Source organism: Rhea pennata, chromosome 8, assembly GCF_028389875.1.
Source record: "Rhea pennata isolate bPtePen1 chromosome 8, bPtePen1.pri, whole genome shotgun sequence".
In the NCBI taxonomy this organism is placed as follows: domain Eukaryota; kingdom Metazoa; phylum Chordata; class Aves; order Rheiformes; family Rheidae; genus Rhea; species Rhea pennata.
The window spans coordinates 33,060,736-33,085,243 of NC_084670.1; the positions used below are offsets into that span (position 1 = coordinate 33,060,736).

General features: G+C 43.0%; 1 protein-coding gene across 2 annotated transcripts; it reads left to right on the top strand.

Annotated features, from left to right (window-relative positions):
- Positions 1–132: 132 nt before the first annotated feature.
- On the top strand, positions 133–22,244 carry RNF2 (ring finger protein 2). 2 transcript variants are annotated; one of them, XM_062581919.1, is made up of 8 exons: positions 133–254; positions 930–1,050; positions 14,984–15,072; positions 15,234–15,394; positions 16,399–16,614; positions 17,459–17,731; positions 18,874–19,045; positions 19,722–22,244. In XM_062581919.1, exons 3-8 carry the CDS (start codon positions 14,986–14,988, stop codon positions 19,821–19,823), a joined length of 1,011 nt encoding a protein of 336 aa, XP_062437903.1. In that variant the 5' UTR covers positions 133–254; positions 930–1,050; positions 14,984–14,985; the 3' UTR covers positions 19,824–22,244. The 2 variants fall into 2 exon arrangements, with proteins under 2 accessions (XP_062437903.1, XP_062437902.1); XM_062581918.1 differs by lacking the exon at positions 930–1,050.
- The last annotated feature ends 2,264 nt before the right edge of the window (positions 22,245–24,508 follow it).

The window sequence follows — 24,508 nt, forward strand, 5'->3', positions numbered from 1 at the left end:
CGAGCGGCCCCGCCGCGGGAGGAGGGCTCTGGGCGGCCCGGTCTCGCAGCCCCCTCCGCGCTCCCCCTGCCCAGCCCCGGCCATGAATATGTAACTCCCCTCTATTTCCCGAGCTCCATTGCGGAGGCTGCCGCTCGCCATATTGTGCTGCTGGGGCTGCGGCGTCTCCGGCGGCGAGAGAGGGCGACGGGAGGTGGCGGGCGCCGAGAGCCGGGGCGCGGCGGCGGCAGCCTGAGGCGGGAGCGCGGCGGGCGGTGAGCGCAGGGCGGCGGGTCGGGGTCGGAGCCGGGGCGGTGGCAGCGGCTGCCCCCGCCGGGTCTCTCCCCCTAGTGGGGCTGCGGAGGGGCGTCCGCAGGGTGCGCGGCGCTCCCCGCCCGCGGTGCGCGCTGCTGCGGCCGAGGGCTGGGCGCTCCCTGAGGGGAGCCGGGGGGAGCCCACTGCGCTGCCCCCCGCCGCCGCGTCGAGGGCGGCCCCGGCCCCCGCGGTGGCCGCCGCCGCTGGCAGCGGGGACGTGAGACGTGTCAGCGCCCCTCTCCTCTGCCCCCCGCCGCGCCCCGCGGGGCGTGTGCGGCGCTGCCCGGCCCCGCGGAGCCCTGCCAGCCCCGCGACGGGGCGGCAGCGAGGGATGGCCGCGAAGCGCGGAGGTGCGGCATGGCGGAGCGCGGGGCCGAGCCGGCGCCGGCCGGTAACGGCCGTGCGTGGTAACGGCCGCGCGCCGTAACGGCCGGCGGCGGTAACGGCCGGCGATAACGGCCGCGCGCCGTAACGGCCGCCCGCAGGGAGCGGCGGCGGCGGGAGCCTGACGCGGGAAGGCAGGAGGGCTCCTCTACCGAGCCAGGAGCCATTAACATCTTCATAAATCATCCCTAGCGAAAGTGCAATATTCGGTGTGATTTACTGCTCCCTCCCGGTCTTTTGTTTCCCTTCAGCCCTCTGAGCAGTGCGTGGATGCCGATGAATGATGCTGGAGACGGTGTTAACTCCTGTGGTGCAAGTGTCAGCGTTCCCCACAGCGCGTCGGTCGGAGCGAGACCCGGTCGGGAATTGCAGGTGTTCGCCTCCTCTGCTGGCTCTCGCTGCGTCCGATCCGCCTTTAGCACCTGCTTCTTGCCAGCTTTTACCCCTCCTTAGCTGGCGCTTTGAAATCATTTGCCTGCCTTGGCCTGTCCCTGCAGCGTAGCGCACCCACAAAACAAGTGTGCTGAGCAGTATTTCTCTTCTTAGGGTTTTTGTATAGCTTGCTATTGTTTTTTTCTGACTATCTTCTTGGGGGGAAGAATTGGATCAAATGCCTAATTCCAGAGAGATCCAGAGGGTGACTAGTGGAGAAAGGTGATTTCCAGTACGATAAATCATAATCCAGTGCTGTTTGGAAGTGGTTATAATTCTCGCTGTGCGATAACTGTGTCATGCACAGGCTTTCAGGGATTAAAGGAAATCACTGGCATTTGAGAAAAATGCGAGTAGTGTGCAGCTGAAATTATTTTTGCTTGAGGAAAATTCTTTAATCAAACATGTCACTCATTCTGTGACAAGGACTTGATTTGTCATAGGAGTTTCCAGTCGAAGTGCTCGCGTTTGCAGTCCTCTCTGTTTTCACTCAAAACTTTTGTAATGAGATAATTTGACATCTTTATGCATCACGTCAAGCTCAGAGATGGTGTTCAACTTCTCAGCTAAGAGGCTCTTACTTTGAAAGTAGTGTCTATTAATAAGCGGTATCTTTTAACATTAAAAGATGCACTTATTTGAAGGATTAGTTTTGTGAACTGTGTGGCGATGGGAGGAAACTCTGAACTATTTGATCTGTATTTTTGCTGGACAGATGTTGGCACGATCCAGACTGTCAGGCAGTAAGCTTTGTGGCTGGACCTGGCTGTGCTACAGTGAACTTAAGCAGTAATATTTAAATAAGTTTAGAACTTCTTTGGAGCTTTTTGGCTGGTGAATTATATTATAATGTTTATGAAATGTTTCAATATTTTCTGCGTTCAGCTTCGTAATAATAATGGCACAAAAATTTTGCATTTGAGGAGGTTTTTTACTACTTGGGTGGCTAAAATTTGGACCTTTGACATCATAGCCTTAAAACAGTAGCCCTGCTGTAGTTGCCAAGAAAAGCATTCTCTGTCAAGTCTTAAAGTACAGTGCAAGCCTCAGTGAAATAAATTGTATGGTTCTGCCTGTATCAGTGGCATTTTGTTTACTAAGAATGATGCACCATGTTGAGCAGAAAGATTTGCTTGGGCATCTGGTGTCAGCAGGATTCTGAAATTTTCAGGGTCTTACGTATGGGTCAATTCAGTCTTATATATGAAAAAGATACTGGGATACCTGAATTGCTTCAGCTTCCTTTAAATATTTTTCTTTCTTTTGCTTAAAAAAATAACAATGGAAAAAGAGAAAGTCATGGAGAAGGGCAGCCTCAAAAAATGAGAGATAAGTCTGAAACTGTTCAGGTGTGTTTTTCTTAAAAGCAGCACTGGACCTAGTTTTAATGAAGCACCGATACCCAGAACGTGTATGGAAGAAGTGTCAGAGTAGAACAATTCTTTCCATCTTTTTTACTTAGATGAAGCAGGAAGGAGGATTTAAATTATTTTTGACTCAATAAACAGCAGTTTGATAATGATGCAGATAGAGAGGAAAGATTAGGCTCAACAACGTTCCTTCTCCAACTTGGTTTTGATTATGGGTGAAAATCAGTGGCCTCCGAAACTGACCTTAAATTCTTAATTTTCTGAGCAATGAACAGAGTTCAGTATTATGGAGCTACTTAGACTTGTTGCAGTGGTGAAATATTATAGGAATTACCCCATCTGCCTTCCCCTCACTTCTCCTGTGGAACAGCTGGGAGGTAGCAGTATTATTCTACATAATTAAAAACCTAATCTGTTCTTTAGTGTTTACCTCTCTGGGATAAAATTAAATTATTTTGGATGATTACTGGGTTTAAACTTTTGCTAGTTGAGTACTGTTTATAAAATGTACAGTTTTATTTAAGGGAGTCCTTAAAACACAAATTGTTGTTAGCTAGCATCCAGCTTTAGACCAAAGCTATTAGCTTGCCAAATCAGTTTTGTTACTCCATACTTACTATAGACAATAACTCAGTCATAGATAAGATTACTTCAATCTTTCTTTTGTCTCTCAAGTGTAGTGTGGAGGGGAGTTATTTTTCTCTTTATTAATAACCAAGTAGAGGTATTTTCTTTTATTCTTATCAAGAAAATTTTATCACCACTGTGTGTGGCCAGCCTCACTCTGGCAATTGATAAGCAGCTGAGGAATTTTTGTGGCTATCGTATCTCTGTGATGACAGAAAAATTGAGAAACAAGCATGTTTCATGATTTGATGTTCTCAAAATTGCTCCCACAATATTAACGCATTAGAATAATACTACTTATTACCACTTGGGTTAATAAATGTGATTGATAGTAGGTGTGTTATATGCTAAAGAGAAAGGTCAGGAAGCGGCTGGCTTGCTGTGATCTCAGCAGCTCAGGGAAGGCAGCACACCCGTTGTGCAGAATCGAGCCAAATGCACTGTAAGGTGCTACTAAATTGTTTGGAGAAGCTTCTTAGCTCCTCTAATACTTTATCAAAGCAACCTGGCAATCCAGGAAGCTGATGAACAGGCTTTGGGGATTTCTGCTGGTGAAATTGAAAAAATGCCTTCATCCCCTGCTCTGTGGGGCCGGAGGTTGCCTGCTGGTTTCCCAGCAGACGCAGACCTGTGCTGACTCCTAAGGCATTGCGATTCGGAGACTGGTCTGATAAATGAAACGTGACTTCAGGGCGTTTGTACCCCGGCTCAGCAGCTAGATGATGGAGGAGCTGTGCTGCTGTGGGCCCGGGAGAAGCGTCTGAAGCCTGGGACAACCACTGCAGCTCAGTGGGAGGGAGTGTGAAATAGAGCCCTTAAGAGCGTTCTGACAAATCAAATATGGAAGGATTAGGCCAGTTTTGCAGCTTCTGTTTGTTAACTTCATGTTAAAATTATCATTGTGTTTGCAGTTTAATAGAGTGCACGTTTTGATTTTGACCGTGCCTAACAACAAGACAATTTTCAGGAAGCTTTGACTGCTCTTACCTCTGTCAGGAATGATTTTATCTCTGTGGGCACAGTGGTATACTACAACTGCCAAGTCCTGAACGAGGAATGAATTAAGTACATTGCATTATCACCACCAAAAGTGTACTAAGCTGTTGGATCAAAACAGCTGAGATCTTTCTCATGTCATAATTGTAGCTACATGAGTGATTTCTGCCAGCATAGTCATCAGTTGAGGACTGCAGTTCTTCATGTTCCCAGCTGTAAAAACTGAAAGTGGAAGACTAGTTTTCTAGAGACCTAGCCATTGCCTAGCTTTGCGCTTGTGGAAATGAGGGAGGTCATTTGGATTGTGGTGTAAGTACATTCGCAAGATTTGTGTCAAACTGAGCAGCAACTATAAAGTTAACAACAGGCGTATACTGAAATCATCAAACTTAATCTTTATTGAATTGAGCACTCAATTCTCACTTTCTGCATCTGTTATTTCAGGGAGACAGTAAGAAGCTGGTTAACCTGAAAAATGTGCCAACAGTGCTGTGAGGCTTAGAAAGTGCTGTGAAAATGAAAGCACTGCTTCTGAAGTGTAATTCTGCAGCAAGGATACGTCCCACAATAGCAGGATACATGGTGTTTGGATACCTGCCTGTGATAGTGGTCTTTCCCTGCAGACTGTGAGGTCCACTGGACTATAAACATGTTACCAGTATGATAAAAACACATCCTTACCACCTTTTCAGTGTAAAGGTAATAAAGTGCTTCTAGGCAAATATTGTCTCTGTCCATAATCCTGCCCTTTTAGCTCACACTTTATTTGATAAAACTAGATGATGCATTTAAAAAGGAAAAGAAGCAAGTCTGAATAACAGTCTCCTAAGGTAAGATGTACCTGTTCACATGCATTTGGTCTGTATGACAGATTCAGCTTTTCCAGAACCTGAAAGTTTGTTTTTATTTGCTTCCCAAAAGTTTTTAATCTTTTATCCTTCCTGTTAGGATCTGATGCAACACTGAAATTAATTTTAGGCAGAGAAGGGTTTATTTTGCCTCTCTCCGTCACAACTGGTAATAAGTTCTTAGAGATAAATCAACCTCAGACTTCAGAATTAAAGATGTTCATTTTTGAGACTTGAATAGGCAGTCTTATGCACTGTAAAGATAGCATGCTTCTTAATATGACAAACTTTGCACAGAATTTAGCAAATAACAGAGAAAGTGGCAGTTTTACTTACACTAAGCTGTGCTTCAAATTGCTGCTTTAAAGGGCAAAATTATGCTTTGCTAGTAACTTTGCTAATAGCTTTTTCTCTATTCATATCAGTTGTTGGCAAAGGTCTTAGGCACGTTTGATGCCTTTGAGGTCAGGTGCCTATCTGACATATTGGTCCACAGCAGCACTGAAAATGCACTGTTTCTCTCACAGTTTTCTTCACACTCCTGACAGAAAGCTTTAATGTGATACAGTATTTCAGTATTCACTTTATACAAAATACAGATTGCGTGTGAAAGATACCAGTTCCTTTTGGCTTTAGTGATTAAATGAATTTACTACCTGTTGCTTTAGAACTGCAGGCATTTTCTTTTTTTTACCAAAAACTGGAAAGCTTTTTATTTAACCTCTCCAAGATTTATTTTTTTTTTAATAGAAATAGCCTGGTTTTGAAATGTGATGAATTTGAGTGTTTGTAGGTGTGGTAGCTACAGGAAAACTGATGTTTCTATGAATTCTGGACTACCTGGAGGCAACTAATACAGGGTAGAGAGAGTTCTCTGTGAACGGTGTGGTAGTTTTATGTACTGCAGTTTTTGTGGCTCAGGAGATGTTTCAGAAGGTGTAAAACAGAACTGTAAACAGTAAGTTGCAACACTAAGGATTTATGCTATAGAAAATAATGGAGTGATCCAGAAGGCAGCGTGAAATGGCCGTGATGCCCTTACCAGGGAACACAGAAATCGTGGAACAAACAGGAATTGGAGTGTCAGCTATGTAAGAGCAAGGTACATACACATATAGTGCTTATGCGCCAATAAATATACAGCAAAGCATTGACTTAAAATCATGTTTGAAAGCATGCTTCTGTCATATCGAAAAGTACATGACTGTTCGTAAGACAATAATAAAACAGCCTTGAGCATGACCAAACGTTTTAATACTACTTTTTTTTTTTTTTTTTTTAGTGCTCTTGACATCTGAGATGAGAGAGTTGTTGCTCTGTTTTTGGTCACTTTTATTAGTGTTAACAGTTCACTGAGTTACTGTGTAGGTGTAAATGTGTAGAGCAGATGGTTTGTATGAGGTCGCAGTTGTGAAGCGCAAGTATTTCCTAGGGCCAGGGTGAGCAGCTTGACAGCCAGACTGGAAATGCTGTTACCTACCCTCTGCAGATCATTTCACTTCACTGCCAGTAAGTTGTGAATGGCAATTAACTGGACAATTCCAGCTCTTAGGGCACCAGGCAAAATGCTTTCTTCCTTCAGAGAATAAATACACCGAAGAAACTGAAGACCACGTGCTAGCGAGCCGGTGTTTTTCAGAAATACCGGTACTTTTCCCCTCTATCAGATGTCATCTGGAGGCGAGCCTACTACAGGTTTCATAACGATAGTAGCAGGTGGTGGTACTGGCTTTGCAAGGAGGGATTTTTTTATTTTGCAGAGAAGTGCTCTTTAAGCTTGTGGGATGGGTTGTGGGAAAAACAGGGGTTTGGGCTAGTTGCAGGAAAAGTAAAAGTTCAGAACTAGTATGATTAAGAGGCACAATCATACCAGTAAAAACATTCTTTTCTGTAATGTTACGTACCATCAATACTGTTAAGCTGCTCTGGTGCCCTGGGGCTCTTCGGTTTTATTGCCTTCTGGGGGCATTTTTCAGTCTGAAGTGGACTGCACAGCTTTTGGTTTCATCTTTCTCCAGGGTGATGGTGTCACAGGGCAGAAGTGAAGTTGTTTCTCTTTAGCAACTGCACTTTATCCACTGACAAACTTTGGATTTTTCAGTTTTACCATCTGGTAGTGTGGAGCTTTATAATGCTTGCTTTGGGAATAAATCCAGCTTCTCTAATCCATATACACTCCCAGTATCATATCAGTATCAAAATACTTTTCCTGTAGTGTAATCTCTTCCAGATGAAAACCTTTATTAGTAGAAGTAATGAGATAAAAGCAAAAAGTATTAATCTTTCTGGGGTAACCTTTACAAATAATTTCAATGAGTCTCTAACTTTGAGAAATCCAGACTCAATTTTTAGGTGGCCAGTGTGAGAATTTGCTAGAATGTCATAAAGATGATATGTTTTCAAGCAAACTGTAGAAATGCCTGTAAATACTTGTAAATTCCTAGAAAACGAATTCTGATGACAAAACACTACAAATTTAAGGAGAATGTGCTATTTTTCATAGAGGACAAGCTAAGTTTGTGTTTTAAATGTAGGACTAGACAAAACCTTGAGTGAGCGTCACACTCGTGTATTCAAATATGAATTTTATTATAAAACATTACTACTTTATGCCATTCAACCAGTATCTAGCATTCAGTGGGAGTTGGATGTACCCCCAAATTCATGTTTTGTTTAAAATTACTTTCATTATACATATATTATTTTCTCAGCTGTGATGGGATGTCACTGATATAATTAAAACATTTGAATGTTAGTTTCCTTATTTACTTCTGTAAATGAAGTAGGAAAATAGATTGGCAAGGAACCAGATGCCAATAGTGTTAAAAAGGGATTGGCAAGATAGTTGCCACGTTTTGCCTATTCATTTCTCAGTGTGCATCACACTATCTTTCATGCGCTATAACATGTATCACACAGACTGCATGCATTAACGTTTGTTATTATTATTTATAGTACTGTTTGGCCGCAAGATAGTTCCAGTCATTCTTTATTTTCATACTTTTATTCAGACCAGTTGCTATTAATTTGTTTAGCTCAACACAGTTTTCTAGTTCTGTTTCTTAAGATTAAAATAGGCTCCCCCCTTCCCTCCCAGTGGATTCAGGGGAAGAAAGCAACACCAGGGAGAGAGGACACTTAGTGGCCCGTGGCAAACACCTTGCCTGAGATGCAGGTTTTCATGTCAGTCTTTGAGCAATAGTAACCGTGATCTTTTTACCATTACCCGGCTGGCCAGGGAGGAGTGTAAGGGGAGCAGGAAATTCTGCAGCGGAGGTGCCTGGGGGTTTCTCTCTGGGCTGACATTGCTTTCGCTCTCACTGCAGGTTTGGAGAGAAGTAGAAAAGAGGAGGTTTGCTGCAGTGCCTGGGGGCTGCGGGTGACGGCAGGGGGACTCCTCTCGTGGCTGGTTGGAGCGCAGAGCACCCGGCCAAAGCTGCGGCCTTCTCCCTCGCTCTTCCTGACTCAGGGTCTCTGCCCCACAAGCAGAGTGCGAGGATGGGTTCGTTTGCAGGCTGATGGGGTGATTGAGGGTGGAAAACACTGTGAAGCAGGCATAATTTGCTCTCAGATTTGACTTCTGGGGCATGTAATTGCTATTTGGAGTTTTGGCTTCATAGTTTGTATTAATTCGGCATTTTGAATAGCCTGTTAATTTGCTGTGATCGTGCTTCACAGATGATGGAATCCTAGTTAGTGTGTACAGAAGTATGTAGCAAAGTGGCAACCACTCATTTTTAAACATCATAGGCATTCAGAAAGAAGCCCACTTGCATTGCTGTTGATTATTAACTGATAATGTCTATCTTTGGAAATTATACCGTGAATGTTCTTTTTAGACACTCTGTGATTGCTCATTTGTTCACATTCTTTCTGTACTCTGAAGGTGCTTTTTGATCCTCTGATCCTCTTGAATTCACAGATTAAGTGCTAGTCCCAAACTGTTTCACAGCTTTATTATATAATAGTTGCAAATTTAAAATTCTGGCAGATACTTTTAAGATCTTAAGGAAGTGGCTGCTTTTAGCAGATTGTCAAAACCAAAGGCATTTCTACTTGCTATTGGCCAATTAAAATGTATGTGCAGGAGATAAGTGCCAAAATACTATTAAAATGTTGTCCGAGAAAAGTTTGTGTTAAGTTTTCATTTTAGACAGAAATACCTAGTTGTGGATTTTACCCTTGATTTCTTTCACAAGCTCTAAGAAAATACTTAAGGAAAGTGTTCTTTTTCTTGAACACATGATGTACTGCATATTTATAGAAGAAACTCCAGTGTTATGCAGACTTATTCACTGAAGTTTTTTTTATTACTATTTTTTGGTAACATACTAGCATCTAAAGGCCCAATTCGCAGGGTGCTGTTACCACACTGTTCAAAGAAACGTGTTCAGCTTTGCTATAAAGATAGTGGTGGTGTTCACAAAGTGAAAACCTTCCCGTTTAGGAACATTGTGACATTGAAACTTCATATTGGGAGGACAAAGACTGAGAGCTGAGAGGGGTGAAAGCGCTCTTTTAGTAAGGAAAGACTCCTGAGCTCATCCCCTTTTGCAATCAGAATATAACTCTAGTGAGTGCAGTATCTACCTCATGGGAGATAATTGAATGAGTGGTGACAGTTTGGATAAAAAAGAGAAAAAGAAGCGGGGACGTGGGCAAATGCCCTGACGTTCAGGATCGTTGGGCAGTTGGTTTCAGGAGCAGGAACAAAACGACCTCCAGGGCAGAACTTTGCCTCTAAGGCATTTGGAGATACAGAGAGGGGGGGAAAACTTCAGAAAACAATGAACACTTTTCTACATAAATTCTTACTTAAAAATGATTTTTAGATAATTGCAATAAAATCTTTAAATAATTTGCAGTACATACAAAAAGCCATCAATGGAATATAAAACCATCAGAGTTGCCAACAAGCTGCAGTGAAGATTGATTCCTTCAAATACTATGTCTTTCCAGAAATACATTTATTTTTTTCAAATCAAGCTCCTAGCCAGAAATGAGGAACAGAAAAAACATACATTTCAGAATGTTTTTAAAGGGATGAATTGAGCTTAATTGTACAAATGAATTGAACTGAACACTTTGTTCGAACATAATTTATCACTAACAGCAGTTATGGTATTAGGGAGTAAAATGTAAACCTCTAATTATATTAAGCTTCCAGGGTAACTCAACTCTTTTACTTGTTTTTAATAAAATGTAGTCCTTCAAAAGAAGTTGGAAGAGTTGAAGATACTGTTGAAATTGGCATCTCAAATGGGGGCTTAACTGTCTTACTATTTTAAGTCTAAATATTTAACATTTTACCTTTGGAACAAGAAGTTTTTGATGTCTGTGGGTTTGATACTAGTGTGCGTACATTTATTTTCAAGGCCCGATGCATTTTTTTTTTTTCTCAAAAGTGTTTTGAATGGAAGAATGTTTTGAGTTAAACGGCAGCTGGAGCAACCCTGGCTACACCTGGGCCGTGGTGTGGCCTCCTCCTTCCAGCTCTTCCACCCTTTCCCTGACCTCAAGCTGTGCCGACACAGCCGCATGTGCCAGCTGCCCTCTGGCCTCGGTCCAGGCAAAAAGAGGCGCTGCAGAGTGTTTCGTGAAATAATTCAGGTTACGAAGGATCTCCCAGTGTCGTCTGGTGCAAAATCCCCCGGGCCGGCTTCGTGGTTAGTTCCAGTGTAGAGTTAAGCTGATCTTAAATTTTGACTAATGCCAAGTCTTGACATTTTGAGAAATTGGGCTAAGAAGTGATGATAGGCTGGTGAGGGTGGTAAACCGCGGAGAAGGTAAGAGGGTAGAGAAACTCGGGAGCAGCGACAAGCTGCTGCTAAGCTCTTCCTTCGGCTCCCTGGCGGCCGAGCCAGCGTGTCCGACTGCAGCTCCGAATGCTCTGAAATGCGCTTGTTGCCGGACTGATTCGGTTTTTCCCGAGCGGTTGCAGGCACGAGACACCTGAATGCCCAGCATGCTGCGCCTCGTGACTATATATTTGAGCGGATAATTAAGTGCGTTTCACGTAAGAATTTACAAAGTGAGTTTGGCCCGTGACGAGTGAGAAGCTGCTGTGCTGGACTTTTCTAGCACGCAGTGAGGACTTTCCTGCGGGAATTCCCTGCTCGGCAAGTGGGCACGAGATCAGCGTGCCTCCTCTGCGGCCTCTTTCACGCCGCTTTTTTTCCCCCCTATAACTGCCTGCCCCTTTTCCAGAGCTCCTCGAACAAAACTATTCTGTTGTTCTGCCTTTAACCTCCAGGCGCTTGTCCTCAAATTTGTTTGGGGAAATAGTCTACAGATGGATGAGCACAAAGAGCAAGATTGCATAAGCCCTGTTTCCCAAAGAAATGGGCCTGCGATAGCTGCGCTTTCAGATGAAGCGATGCGGTGCTTTTTAGTGAAGCTGACAGACTCATCTCCCTAGTTAGGGAGCTGTTCCGCTTGTGGATAAAGCTTGGTTATCTAAAATCAGTCAAAACTATTTCTGAAGCTGTTTAAGAATAACGAAGTTTGTTTTGCTCCCCATTTTATTTATTTATTTATTATGTTCTGGCAAGGCAAAAAATGTTCTTTTTTTTGGTTCTTTATTTAAAAAAAAATCTGTAGAGAATATCCAATCTTTTCTATTAGTGTGGAATATTGGGAAAACCTGTGGAAAGGGGGAACCTAACAGCTGTTGCGAACGGGAGTGACAAGAAAGCAAACGGACTCGTAGCATTTCTTGCTCTCAGGTTTGCAATCCTTCCTTTCGGTTACTTCGGTGAGCTCTGCCTTTCACAGTGGCAGCTGTGCGAACCCTTTAATTACAGGGCTTACGGGCGAGAGTTGCCCTGACCTGGAAGGCCGAGTTGCTCGGAAGGACTGCGGGTGTCCTCGCAATATTACATTTTTGCTGAGCGACGCTGGTGCCCCTCGGGCTGTAGCACAGCTCGCGCTAGTCGTGCTCGGCGGTGGCTCTGAAACGACAGCGTTTGAGCTGCCTGCGCAAACAGGACTTTCCCCCTTCGTCTGACCTCCGCTTCAAAGTTTCAGCGGGACTACTTGCTCTTTGGCTTTTAAAACCATAACCTAAAGAAATTCCTTCCTGTTGTGCAACTGATTGCTTTCCTTTTATATCTAGAGAGTATAGAAAAGCGATAATTAAAAAAAAAAAAAAAAAAAAAAAAAACACAAGTTAAAAGATGTAATGGTAAATGGTGCGTTAGATTGCTCAAAATTTCACGATGAGAAAAGGCTCACAGAGCACGCGCGTCTTAACTTTATTCCCAGTGCCAGTATGTGTGTGACCTTTGAAGAAAGGATCCTGTCGTCTTCATTTACAAAGTGGAAAAAATCTGAAAACTTAAGTGCAATGCTATTATGACCATACCCACTTACTATTTTTAATTGGAAAAAGTGAGTGTGAGGACATTTTTATTTAAGACACACTTTAAAAGATGCAAACTGATAGTAAAGCTTCCATATAGCCCTGGTTGTTGTGCCGGCTAGAAGCTTATCCATGTTCCATTTCCAAGTGACCTTGAGAATTTGGAGGTTTTGGTACATCACATTTCCAGACTGAAGAGTAAAGGGGCGAGTTTCCTGTGGGGTTTTTTCCCTCTCCCTTTACTGGCAGTAGTTAATAAACAATGTCATTTTGTTTGTCCAGGAACTTGTCACTTGATGTTTTCCGCACTGAACGAAGCTGTCAACAACAACAAAATCTTGCTTGGCTCAGGAAAGACTTTCCTAATTTTGGAGCTTTAAAAAGGGATCTGTTGGTCTGGCCTGCGCCGTGCTGGACCTCTTTGGGGGAAAGCCTGCTAACCTGATAGCGGAGGACTGTCTTAAAACTGAGCGCAAGTGTAGTCTGTTTATTTTTGTTGAAGATCTTAACGCTGACAGGACAGCTAGAAAAGTTGTCCGTTTGTCTGCTCTGCCTTCGTGGCAGGCAAGGAGAGCTGGGGACGGTCCGGCTGCAGCCGTTCAGCTCCCCAGCCGGCGCGAGAGAAGGGAGAGTGGCGGAGCCCGGTTACGTGCCGTCGAACCGAGGAGCCGCCGCGGTCTCCTCCTGCTTGGCCGCAGCGACCGAGCCGAGAGTCGGCTCGCTGCGGAGGTGCGTGTCCGGCCGCCGTCCCCGGAGCGGCTGCAGAGGAGCGTTCGCGGAGAGTGTCTGGAGAGGCGCCTCACCGATCGGGGCCGGAGCCCTCTGGCTGGGGCTCGCTGACCGTCAAACGGGCAGGGCAGCTTTAGTGGAGCGGGATCTTTGGTACCGGCGGGTGCTGCTGATGCTGCTGCGTTAGATTTCAGCGGGGAGAAGAAACGTGGATTCAACTTGATGTCGAAGGGTGTCGTAAGGAAAAGCAGTCAAAACTCATTCAAATGCGTGTGTCGGGCCCGATACAGAGCTGGAAACAGATCCTAAAACACAGGGGAACAGAAACAGAGCTACGGACAGACACTCGTCTGTTGATCATTAAGCAGAAGAAAAGCTCTGCGGTGTGATTTTTGCTTTTTACTTTTTTTTGATATTTGAATTGACTGTTTCCCCTGCTGCTTTGATTTGGACTTTATACACACCAGCTGCTGAGGAAACTTGGCCTTTTCTGAAAGCAAATCCCCTTTGCTAGTGGTGAGTGGATGATGTGGATGCTTCTAGCTTCAGAGAGATCCTTGGATTGGCCTGAAGGCCCATTTCCTTACTGTTAAAACTCTGCAGTGCCATCGCTGTAGACCTTTGGGTGAGAACTAAGCAGGCTACATCTCAGATGACAATAAATTTAGAATAAAGCAGATCAATTATTTATTACGACACTTGCACAGTGTCTTCTGCAGGGTAGTGCACAGAATATTATATAGAGCATAATATTTATATCATAAAATTGGAGTTGACAGCATGTGTCTGTCACCTTTTTTTTTTTTTTTTTTTTTTTTTTTTTTTTTTTTTTTTAAGTAGGAAAACCTCTAATTTCTGTGCCTGGAGAAGAATCGACATCAGAAACTTTGCTGCACCGCTTCTCTCTCTTCTCCTTCAACAATTAATTGCAGCTTAGAAAGTAACCCTGCTCTCCAGAGAGGCTCACCCCCTTTTCATCTGGAACTTGCTGAATTTAAAACTAGGTTATAAAGTTCTTGATAGATGCCAATGGACTTTGCATTTGGCTACCTATTGGAAGGGTCTGGAAATGCAAATCTAGGTTTAAAAGGAGTGATAAAAGAAAGGATGGAAGCACTTCTGCTTTTTCCACCTAGTGGGAATGTCTGCAACTGCAGTCTTTCTACGTGGCTACGTTGTTTATAAATGTACAACAGAATGGAAGGTAAATTTTTCCTGTTTTCAGGAAGGCATTTTTGGAGAGATGGGGAAGATTTCCTCTTCTCCCCTAGCATGAAAATGTTTCCTGTTTGAAAGCATGACTTTTTTCTGCGTTTTGCTTGGCTTCCTTTGGCATGACTGTAGTGAACACGTGCAGTGGTTTAGCTTCATCTCAGGTGCTGATTACAGAATTTGACAGGAAAGGCACGGTTTCTCTGCAGGGGTGTGTGTGTGTGTGTGTAAGGGAAATGCAGAAAGATTTGTCTTTAAGCAAATTCTCCAATAACAGTGGTTCCAGGGTGTATCACTCATCTTTTGTGCTCAGTTTTTCTTAGCCCTGTCCGTTTCCAGGAATGCCTGTATGAAATTACTGATCTCAAAAATGAGAAAAACCCTGATCCTGTTTGTGCAATTCACGTTTCTGAAACTAGCACTCTTGACTTCTGGCTCCCAAGACACTGCGAGTCGAGTGCAGCTCCACTGGAGCCCAGTGGGGCTGCTCAGGAAAACTGCGCTCTTTGAATTTACTGTTATGACTAGGTTTTATTTTATCTTTTAGTATTCTCTAAACTTACGATTGGAAAACCCTAGTGCTGTATTTTCAGGAGAAGAAGAAAAGGCGATACAGCGTGCTTCCAGGAAGCACGGTTAGCTAAGAGCTTTGTGCATGAGTGCGCCTGCAGCATTTTGATTGCCCTTTTTATTAGGAAGTAGATCGTAACTTGTATCTCTTTTGTTCCCAGCCATGTCCCAAGCCGTGCAGACGAACGGAACGCAACCTTTAAGCAAAACTTGGGAGCTCAGTTTGTATGAACTGCAAAGAACGCCTCAGGTAATGTGCTTTTGAAAAATAGACATGTGTGCTTGAGGTGGCATGTGTCTTGTTTTGTCTAAATATCTAACTATCTTTACTAAAAGGATAGTAAAAAGTGCAACCTCAGTAAGAAAATTACTAAGTTTCATGAGAGAATTTTTACTTGATTTTTACACTAGGAAGCAATAACCGATGGCTTGGAAATAGTGGTGTCGCCCAGGAGCTTGCACAGTGAGCTGATGTGTCCCATTTGCCTGGATATGTTAAAAAACACTATGACGACAAAAGAATGTTTGCATCGTTTCTGCGCTGACTGCATCATCACAGCCCTCAGGAGTGGGTATGTAAATGTTACAGCAGAGGAAAGGGATTTCCCTTTAGATCTGGAAGCGGTCAAGGAAGTCCTTTAAGCCCTGGGTGTCGATGTGCAGCAGTAGAGCAGCCGCGTGCTGCGCACACCTAGCGCGTCTCATTCTTCAGTGTTCAGCCACCCAGGGCTGAACTGTTCTTACAAGAATGTGTTTGTCAATCCCTGAGCAGAAGTTACCTGGGCATAGTAAATTAAGTGTGACCTTTCAGCAGCAGTCCTACTTCGTAGCTTGACTACTAATATAACTTATGCTAAAATACAAATCATTTTTCTTTTATTCTTCAATTACAAGAGCGTATTTTCTTGAACATAGTAAAATTATGAGACGACCAACAGCAATTAAGTCAGCGATGTAAGTATCTCCTTCTGATGATGGCAGTTACCTGTGCTCAGAGGTCACACACAATTTGCTGTGCCCAGTGATTGACAGTAGTGTTCTTGTCATTAGAGAGATGAGAAAACCATCAAGAACAAAGCCCCTAATGAGGTTTCAGTTACTGAGACCTCTTCCTCACTGGGGAAAAAAAGTGTGTAAACCTGACATGATAGTTAAATGAGAACAAACATATACTCAGACTGTGTAACGGGTTCCTTAATTTTTGGCTTGTTAAGAATACTACAGAAGATTATGCCTTCAATACTTATTATTTCCTTTAGGAATGTGTCTTTCCTAGGTGAAAATCTAGCTAGAGCTTAGAGAAGGAACCAGTTTGTAAAGTAGGACTTTTGAGCTCTTTAGTCTAAACATAGTTTCTTTAAACATACTTAAAAAAAATGAAGCAGGGAGAGGTGTGTTTGGGTTTTTTGTTCAAGTATCTTGAACTACCTGATCTGCCATAAGATAGAAGCCCCATTCAGGATTTGCTTCAGGTATCAAGTCATGAGTGTTTTGTCTAAGAACTGTAGCATTGGGGCAGACTGTGATTATAGCTGGAGAGTTAGCATGTGTTTCCTCTCTTCTTATTGACCTTTAGCAACAAAGAATGTCCCACGTGTCGTAAAAAGCTAGTTTCAAAGAGATCACTGAGACCAGATCCCAATTTTGATGCTCTCATCAGTAAAATTTACCCAAGCCGCGATGAATATGAAGCTCATCAGGAGAGAGTGCTAGCAAGAATCAGCAAACACAATAACCAGCAAGCTTTAAGTCACAGCATCGAGGAAGGACTAAAGATTCAGGCGATGAACAGGTATGCAACCTACACAGTTTGTCTGCTTGTAACCTTGTCAGCCTGCAATACTAGGAGTATGCCACCTGTCTGCAGAATATTTGGGGGTTCCTCTTTTCTCCTCCAAACACTGCCAAAGTAATTTTTAACCTTTGTCTACTGACAGAAACCTTCATGTTGCTCTCTGCCACTTCTGTTGCAGCCAGATGTAGACAGCAGATACCCGTTTTAGCTTTACGAAAATGCAGGTAACATGTCTTTGGTAGTAGACTGCTGTAATACAATGAATCCTCTACCAAAATAATACCATTATATGCAAATAAATACACATAGTGCCAGAATTTAGGTGTTTTAATTGCAACTTAATACACAAGGCTGGACTATATGAGGTACACATGGAAGTGGAATACTGGTATGGATTTAAACCCAGGAGAGCCAGCTGGGGAAAGAAGCCTCCAACTTTATGTTACAGTAAAGCATGGTATGATTCTTTGTTTGACTGACTTTGTCATGTACGAATTTGTACTTAGATGAAAGGAATCATCTGTCTTGGCTGAAAAATAAAAATAATTGTATCAAATCAAAAACCATCCTAAAAAAAGTCTCTAGAATGTGTTTGAGGGATAGGAAAATCTACAGTCTTTCCTATGAATATTTCTTTATGTGAAACAATGTTATAAATATGTTCCTCCCCCTTACATCTCTGAAGTGTTTATACTCGGATGCTCTACCTGGTAGGTCACCCATTTCTGACTTTTAGCATGACTGATCCTGGGGCGGGAGGGAATTGTGAAGGTTACTTGGATGAATTCTGAATGCTGATTAGCAGCTGAGCTGACATTTATTTCCACCTATTTCTAATCAGGTTACAGAGGGGCAAGAAACAGCAGATTGAGAACGGCAGTGGTGCAGAAGATAACGGTGACAGCTCACACTGTAGCAATGCCTCAACGCACAGCAACCAGGAAGCAGGGCCTAGTAATAAGAGGACCAAAACATCAGATGATTCTGGGCTAGAACTGGACAATAATAACACAACTGTGGCAATAGATCCTGTAATGGACGGTGCTAGTGAGATAGAACTAGTCTTCAGGCCTCATCCTACCCTCATGGAGAATGATGATAGTGCACAGACGAGGTAAATGTCTTCTATTCCTCTTTGTGTATTCTGCTATAATCTTCTACTGTCGCTTCTCTTTTCTGTCTGTCACTTCTCAAGGCTTTTAAAATCAATTTACTGTGGTCATACCACAGCCTGTTTAATCCTTGCAGTCTTTCTGCTTCAAGTCAGATTGATGGTATTGGTCCAGTATTATAAAAAATAATGTTATCGTAACAATCTGTTTTAAGCCTTTGATCACAGAAAAAGATGTTTCTAAGGTTTCCAGCGTCACAGTTCTCGGTAGCTACTAGGACGACGGTATATTATCAGTCCCTTTCTCCTTGCTGTAAAATCCTGTGGGCATAAAGAAAGCTTGCATACGTTTTCGAGCAGGTTTTGGAGCAGCTTTGTATCAGCATGATTCGTAGGCTGGAAGCTTCACCTGGCATTTCTTTTCATGATCGCGTCCAAGCATAGACTACAAATAATGGATCACAGCAATGAGCAGTCGTGAGGAGTTTCCTCAGATCTCTTCCTGACATTCTTTCCTGATGAGATATCTCTCTGTAGTGCCTATAAATACATTATAAGCCTTAGCCAGCTTTTCTTTGTGGCTTGGAATTGTGAGGGAATCCTGGGGGTTGTTCTGAAAGGCAAAGACAGCCTCTGGGGGAGGCCTCTACTGCTGGATTTGCCTGTCAAGACTTCTTCTTTCTTGCATAAAGAACTGGGGAAGGAACCAGTAACGAGAAGATCAGGGGAGCTGTAGCAAGGAGCAGACACGGAGAGTGTGTGTAGCTCTGCCACCTTGTGACTTTCCATCCAGGAATGTCAGATTGCATCTCTGCTCAGCAGGTTTGAGCAGTTGTGAGTAGCTCTCAAAAACCCTTGACAGTCTGTTAGTAGGTTTTTCATTTCAAGCAGATGACAGGACAGCGCTGTCTTCTCTCTACAAATAGCATGAGGGCCTGTGGGGGAAGTGTCAGAAGGATACAAGGACTCTGTGGAACAGCATAATTTAGTAATCTGCTTGCACGTCTTGAGTGAAACCACTTAATGCTCCTGTGAGCTTTCTTTCACACCTGCTGCTTAATATTTGGGAGATGGCAGTTCCAAATGCCTTTTTTCTTTACCTATAACTCAGCTGCCTTTGGTTACCTTTGTGGTGGTTGTTGCAGATACATCAAGACCTCAGGCAATGCCACTGTTGATCACTTGTCCAAGTACCTAGCTGTAAGGTTGGCTTTGGAGGAGCTTCGAAGCAAAGGAGAATCGAACCAGATGAATCTCGACACTGCCAGTGAGAAGCAGTACACCATTTACATTGCTACCGCCAATGGGCAGTTCACTGTAAGTAGGATTTCTGCCTAAGACCAACACCGAGGTTCAAAACATCAGTTGCTTTGTAGGAAATGTATCTAGCAAAAGATTGGCTAGTAGAAAAGGAGACATGCATATCATTCAGGGTAAAGTCTAGTGGTGCCAGCAACTACTGGTTGACCTATGTCAGGTGAGGACCAGCTTGTTTTTTTACAGTTAAAATTGAAGAGAAAAAGTTTATTTCACCTGAAGATTTTGTTTCATGCCCAAAGGCAGATAGAGCTTCTGAGAATCAGGAAGTGCCAATCATAAGGGAGCGTTTCTCCGTTCTCCCATAGACTTCTGGTATTGCAGTATGAAACAGCTGCTGTGAATATGTGTAGGGAAGAATCCTACTCTCAGTGCATGACTTCAGAACATACAGATAAAGCAGCTCAGCAATATTGCAGTCAGATTGAGCTCGGAACAAGGTGGGTAGCGGTGCAGTGTCAGTTGCTACAACTAGATACCCAGGTGCTTCACAGTAAGAACCTTTGCAGAGCTTTGAAACCTTTTTTTTTTCTTTTTAACTCAGTCTATGCATTGCTCCAACTTTTGTAGCTGTCTGTTGCAACAATACTGTTTATGCAAGTTTTACATTTGCAAAATTTACATGCACATTTGCAAAAACTACATTTTTTTTTCCATTTCTGTTTTGGTGTTCTAGGTATTAAATGGCTCATTTTCCTTGGAACTGGTCAGTGAGAAGTACTGGAAGGTGAACAAACCTATGGAACTGTACTATGCACCGACAAAGGAACATAAATAGGCTGCGCAGGAAAACTGAGATGGGACTAACTCTTTTTATAATTGTGATTTCTTTAATATTGAAAGAAGACACCACCATTACTTTCACGGACAATACATGTGATGTCTTCTGGCTCTCTCGGTATACCTATTAATATGATTAGACAGTATTCTGGGTTGTATTTAATTTAGACTTTGTTGTGGTTTTTTTGTTTTTCTCTAGGAGACTAAATGACCTTCTCCAGTGCATTCCATTCTTTGACATGCTTTTTTGTTCCCGTTGCATGATAACAAGTGTTCCGCTTTGGAATGTCTTAATTTAGTCCAGGTAAATCTGGATTTCTAAAACATTTGACACAGTTATAGTAGCCTCTGTGAAGTATTGAGCATTGGATAGCTAATTAAGGCTATTCAGTAGTAACATATGCCAAGGAATGTGTTAAATCATGTTGTAATTTGCTAATGGTTATCCATACAAGAAGATGGTAGAGAATTGCTTTCCGATAGTCTTGCAGCTAGAAGTAATCTGACTCCCTAGAAAAAGGGATTTATTATTCAGTCATTTTACTGTGAGCAAACATGGCTATAGTGAGAAAAGTGACACTTTAAAACCATGCTGCTTACTGGGCTTAGTACTTCTGTGTAAGGTGGTTCTTGAGGTTTTTTTTTTTTTTTTTTTTTTTAACAAATAATTCAGCTAAACCGCTCCCCACCCCAAAACGGACCTTTCCCTCTGTAGAACATCCCACTGATGTACACTGCGATGTCCGGTTTGGCCCCTGTTGCAGTTACCGTGTCCTTACAGGCTTAACTGAGCAAAGTCGTCTGATAGTTTTACAGTTCTACTGTGCTCCCTGTCATGGCAGATTTTTACTGTGAATGTATCAGGATTTTCTGTGAAGAACTGTCTTGGAGACTCTTTGTAAAGCAAATTCTGTAAATTCCAGCATGATAATGTAATGAAACGTGCAAATACTTTGTTTTATAGAATTCTTGCCACCCTAGCTGTGAGCTTACCTGGGCTTCAGTTTGAGTAGGGAGGATTTCAACCATAAGCTGCTCTAAGAATTGTTTTCTTATTTTTTATTTTTTTTGCCATAGCTTTAACAAATGTGGCTTAGCACTTTGGAAGAAAATTTTAGTACTTGACAACGTTTACCATTTAGTGTCTTAAATTAGGTTCAAGTTTTTAAACTTGGCAGTAGGTCATTGTGTGAAGTCCAGTAGCTGTTGTTTGTGTGCATGTTTAAACTCCTCTTCCCTCGCACTGGACCTTGCTTTCACGTAATGGGTGTTGCTCTACCTATTCGCATTCTGTCTTCAGGGAACTAAATAGTCACCGTGAGCTTCCCTTTGCTGTAAAACCTACTGGTGAGGAGACCCTCAGCTCTTGGCATCTGAAGCTAGAAGCAAAAAAAAAAAACAAAAAAAAAACCAACTAATGAGTGAGAAGTAATATCCTTTACGCCGCACGGTGTTGCTCCTCCTCTGTCTCGCCTGTAGTTAGACTGAGTTTTTGGCCAGTGGTACGTGAGTGTTCGTATTCCCGGGGATCTTCTCGGGAAGGCGCCTGCCCTTCCACCGCTTCTGTCTTTCCAGTCCAGCACTTGTGAACATGTGTCCATTTTGACTGCTGTCCCCCGGTCGATTTTTATCCCTATAGAAAAACTACACAGGCTCCTCTGAAGAACTTAACTGTTTTCTCCTACTGGGAACACTTGGGTTTTGTAGTTGTGCCATGAAACTGAAGTTTTCAGGCCCCAAAACAAAGAGGAAGGGGGAGTAGTTTTTAATTACTTTATTCATTATTTTCTGGTGAAATGTTGCATTGTATAGACTATTAGTGCATGTCCACTGAATATAATCTGGGGTGTGGGGGGTGGGAGGGAGTGTTGTGATTATCAATGCTTTAAAATTTATGGGGGAACTTCTAGATTAGTTGCAGCATACGTTCCCATTGTGATAGCTAAGGTAACGTCCGATCCCTTAAGCAAGAGAGGAACTTGTGAAGCTGAGCAGTCTGGCTAGGAACTGTCTGTCACTTTGTCCCCACTTTAAAAAGCGTGGGAGAATGTGAAGCTTTTATTTTCATGTTGTAGTGAATTTACTGAATATTTATGTTCTTTAAATATTATATAAAAACGTAGTTGTTTGATTAAACCATTGATTGCACTGTGACTCTTTAGTGCTATGAACTATTTTATTTTCAAAATTACTATTCTGTCCTTTTTTAAACCATGTTATTTTTGAAGTACACTATGTGTGTTAGCTACGGGTAAGTCTAACAGCTCTTAGTGTCCAACTGAAGTCGCACAGACTCTCAAACGGACAATAAAAGCAAAAATGTTACGAACAAACTACTGGAAATTCTCGTTGTGCTTCCCCTTGGCACTCGTCAAAGACAGCATTCAGAAGTTTCTTCACAGGTGGAGCGTTCAGGGCCACTCTGTTCGTGGCCCCTCCAGAGGGGAGGGTGAGTAGATGCTGCAGCGCTTCGAAGGGAAGAAGGCCTGCGCGCGGCGAGCAGAGGCACGGCTCTTCCAGGGATCGCCATGCCCTGGCGCAGGAGCTGCTGTTCTACATTTGATCCTGTAATCCCAGAAACGCGAAGGAGGATTTTTCACTGCAAAGTAGGTTTAAAAACAGCAACTTCAGTTGTGTTTTTAACTGCGTATTAAACAGCTTCAATAGACTCAAAAACGTGAGTGAGGGGTAACTGTAGCGAATGAGTTGGATTGAGACACGTTTATGAACTAGCAAAGTTCTGTTCATTTTCATTACCTCATCTCTAATTGTAAGTGCAGTTGTAAAATTCAAATCCCACCTTTTGTGTTAGTTAAAAGATTAAAGGTTCGATGGTTATGCACACTACAAGAGCGGTTTCTCACCCCTGCAGCTGCGGAAGGAAGGGGGAGGTCCCTTTCTGCCTGTACTCAGACCGCTGAAGAGCATTCCGAGCCTTCTTGTAACAGCATTAACGCATTTAAAGTTGCCCCAAAGTCTCAGCCTCCAAGCGACCCTCTCCCTGCTCCAAGTCGACTGCACGCTGGCCTAGGGAACGCGACCAAGAGGAGGCCTTGCAGCTGGGCAGGGCGCCGCGCTCACAGCGCGGAAGCGCTAACCGAGCTCAGGCGCCGGCGGTCGCGCAGCGTACCTCCAGCCTTTCCTCCACAGGCCACGCTCCCACCGTGCTGGCAGCCCGCGCGCCGCTGGATTCCTCCACTGTAGAGAAATGATTGCCCGTTCTCTCCCCTCACCCAGTCATGTCAAAGGTGAGTACGGTTTGTCAGGAAAAAAAATAAAACTCCTGCTGAGAGAGGGTGCTTTAAGGGCTTTGTACATCCTTGTTCTCCCAGAGGCATTCCTTGGAAATGCCTGCAGATACTTCCCTCCACCCCCTAGAACCCTATACTCTCCCAGCACTTGTGAGCACTTACTTGTTTTGGGATAAAAGCTTAAAGCAAGCGCAGTCTGGGCTGCTGACTCCATTAGGCCTGCTTAGCTGGAGCTGAGGATTCCTCACGCGTGGGGAAAGGCTTCTTCAGCAGACATTTTGCATTATTTCTTGTAGATTAACCTTGCTTAAATACTCCTGCAGCTGAAGCAAATCAGGTTCCTCCCTCCCCTCCCCAGCTTTTTCTCCAGGGAACCACAATCTTGCTTTTTTCTAGAAGTTTGTTTCTTAGTGTAGGCTGAAGTAACTACTTTGAGGATTTAGAAACACTGCCTTAAATAAGTAATGTAAGTTGGCAAGGACTTAAAGGTCTGAGTCCTAAAACTTTATTTACCATCATCCTCTGCTGCTTGTCTTGCACAATGCTGATCAGCTGATAATGTATCACTGAAATCGGTATCTTAATGGTTCTTGTAAGCAAGCAGTTTCAATCTTATAAGGAAAAAAGTCCTATCTTATTCCTGTACATCCTTCTCCACATAGATCTTCCTCTAAAAGGGAAGTTTTAGTTCAGAGATGCAGAACTCTCGCTAGTTGTGTGGTCTATTATGGCATATTCAATAGAACTGGAAGAATCCCCGTATCTCAAACACCTGCAAGTGGGTAAAGAAGGAGTAAGGATCACACTGTTGAATATATGCTAGACTAAACACAGAGAAAGGTTTTTCTATACAGAACTAAATGGTAGCAGGTGTTACTCAGTGTCCAGTTATCATAGTGGACCTTCCAGTTCTGCTCCACATAGCTCTGCTCCTCTCTCTGTGCACCTGCAGCTCATCTGTGCATTCTGTACCAGGCCTCCTCATTTGCTACAATCTGTTGGACCGAAACAGATGAAACGTTAAAACTCAGCTTATCACTCCAGAATTAATTTTAAATGAGATTTGATTTTTTTTAATCAGCTAAAAGTTGACTCCTGTATATTTTCCCAATTACTTTCTGCTATTAACTACTGTCTGCTTGAGACAGAAAATGGCTTTGATTAGTAAATTCCACCAAGAAGCTTCCTGGATACCTTCACAAAGGTAAGGACCAATGGAACCTAATTTTTCTCTTTTTTTTGGTCTTTCAGAAAACCATTCAGAATTTGGGTTCCTAGTGGAAAAGGCAAAAACAATCAGTTTGCATCTATTTCTAAAATCCTTCTAACTAAAGATTATTTTCTCAGCATGGTTGAAGAGCCTCTATCATGACTATCAGCAGATCAGAGTCTCAACTTGTAACCGAGGTTTGAGAATGAGCAGAAACACTTT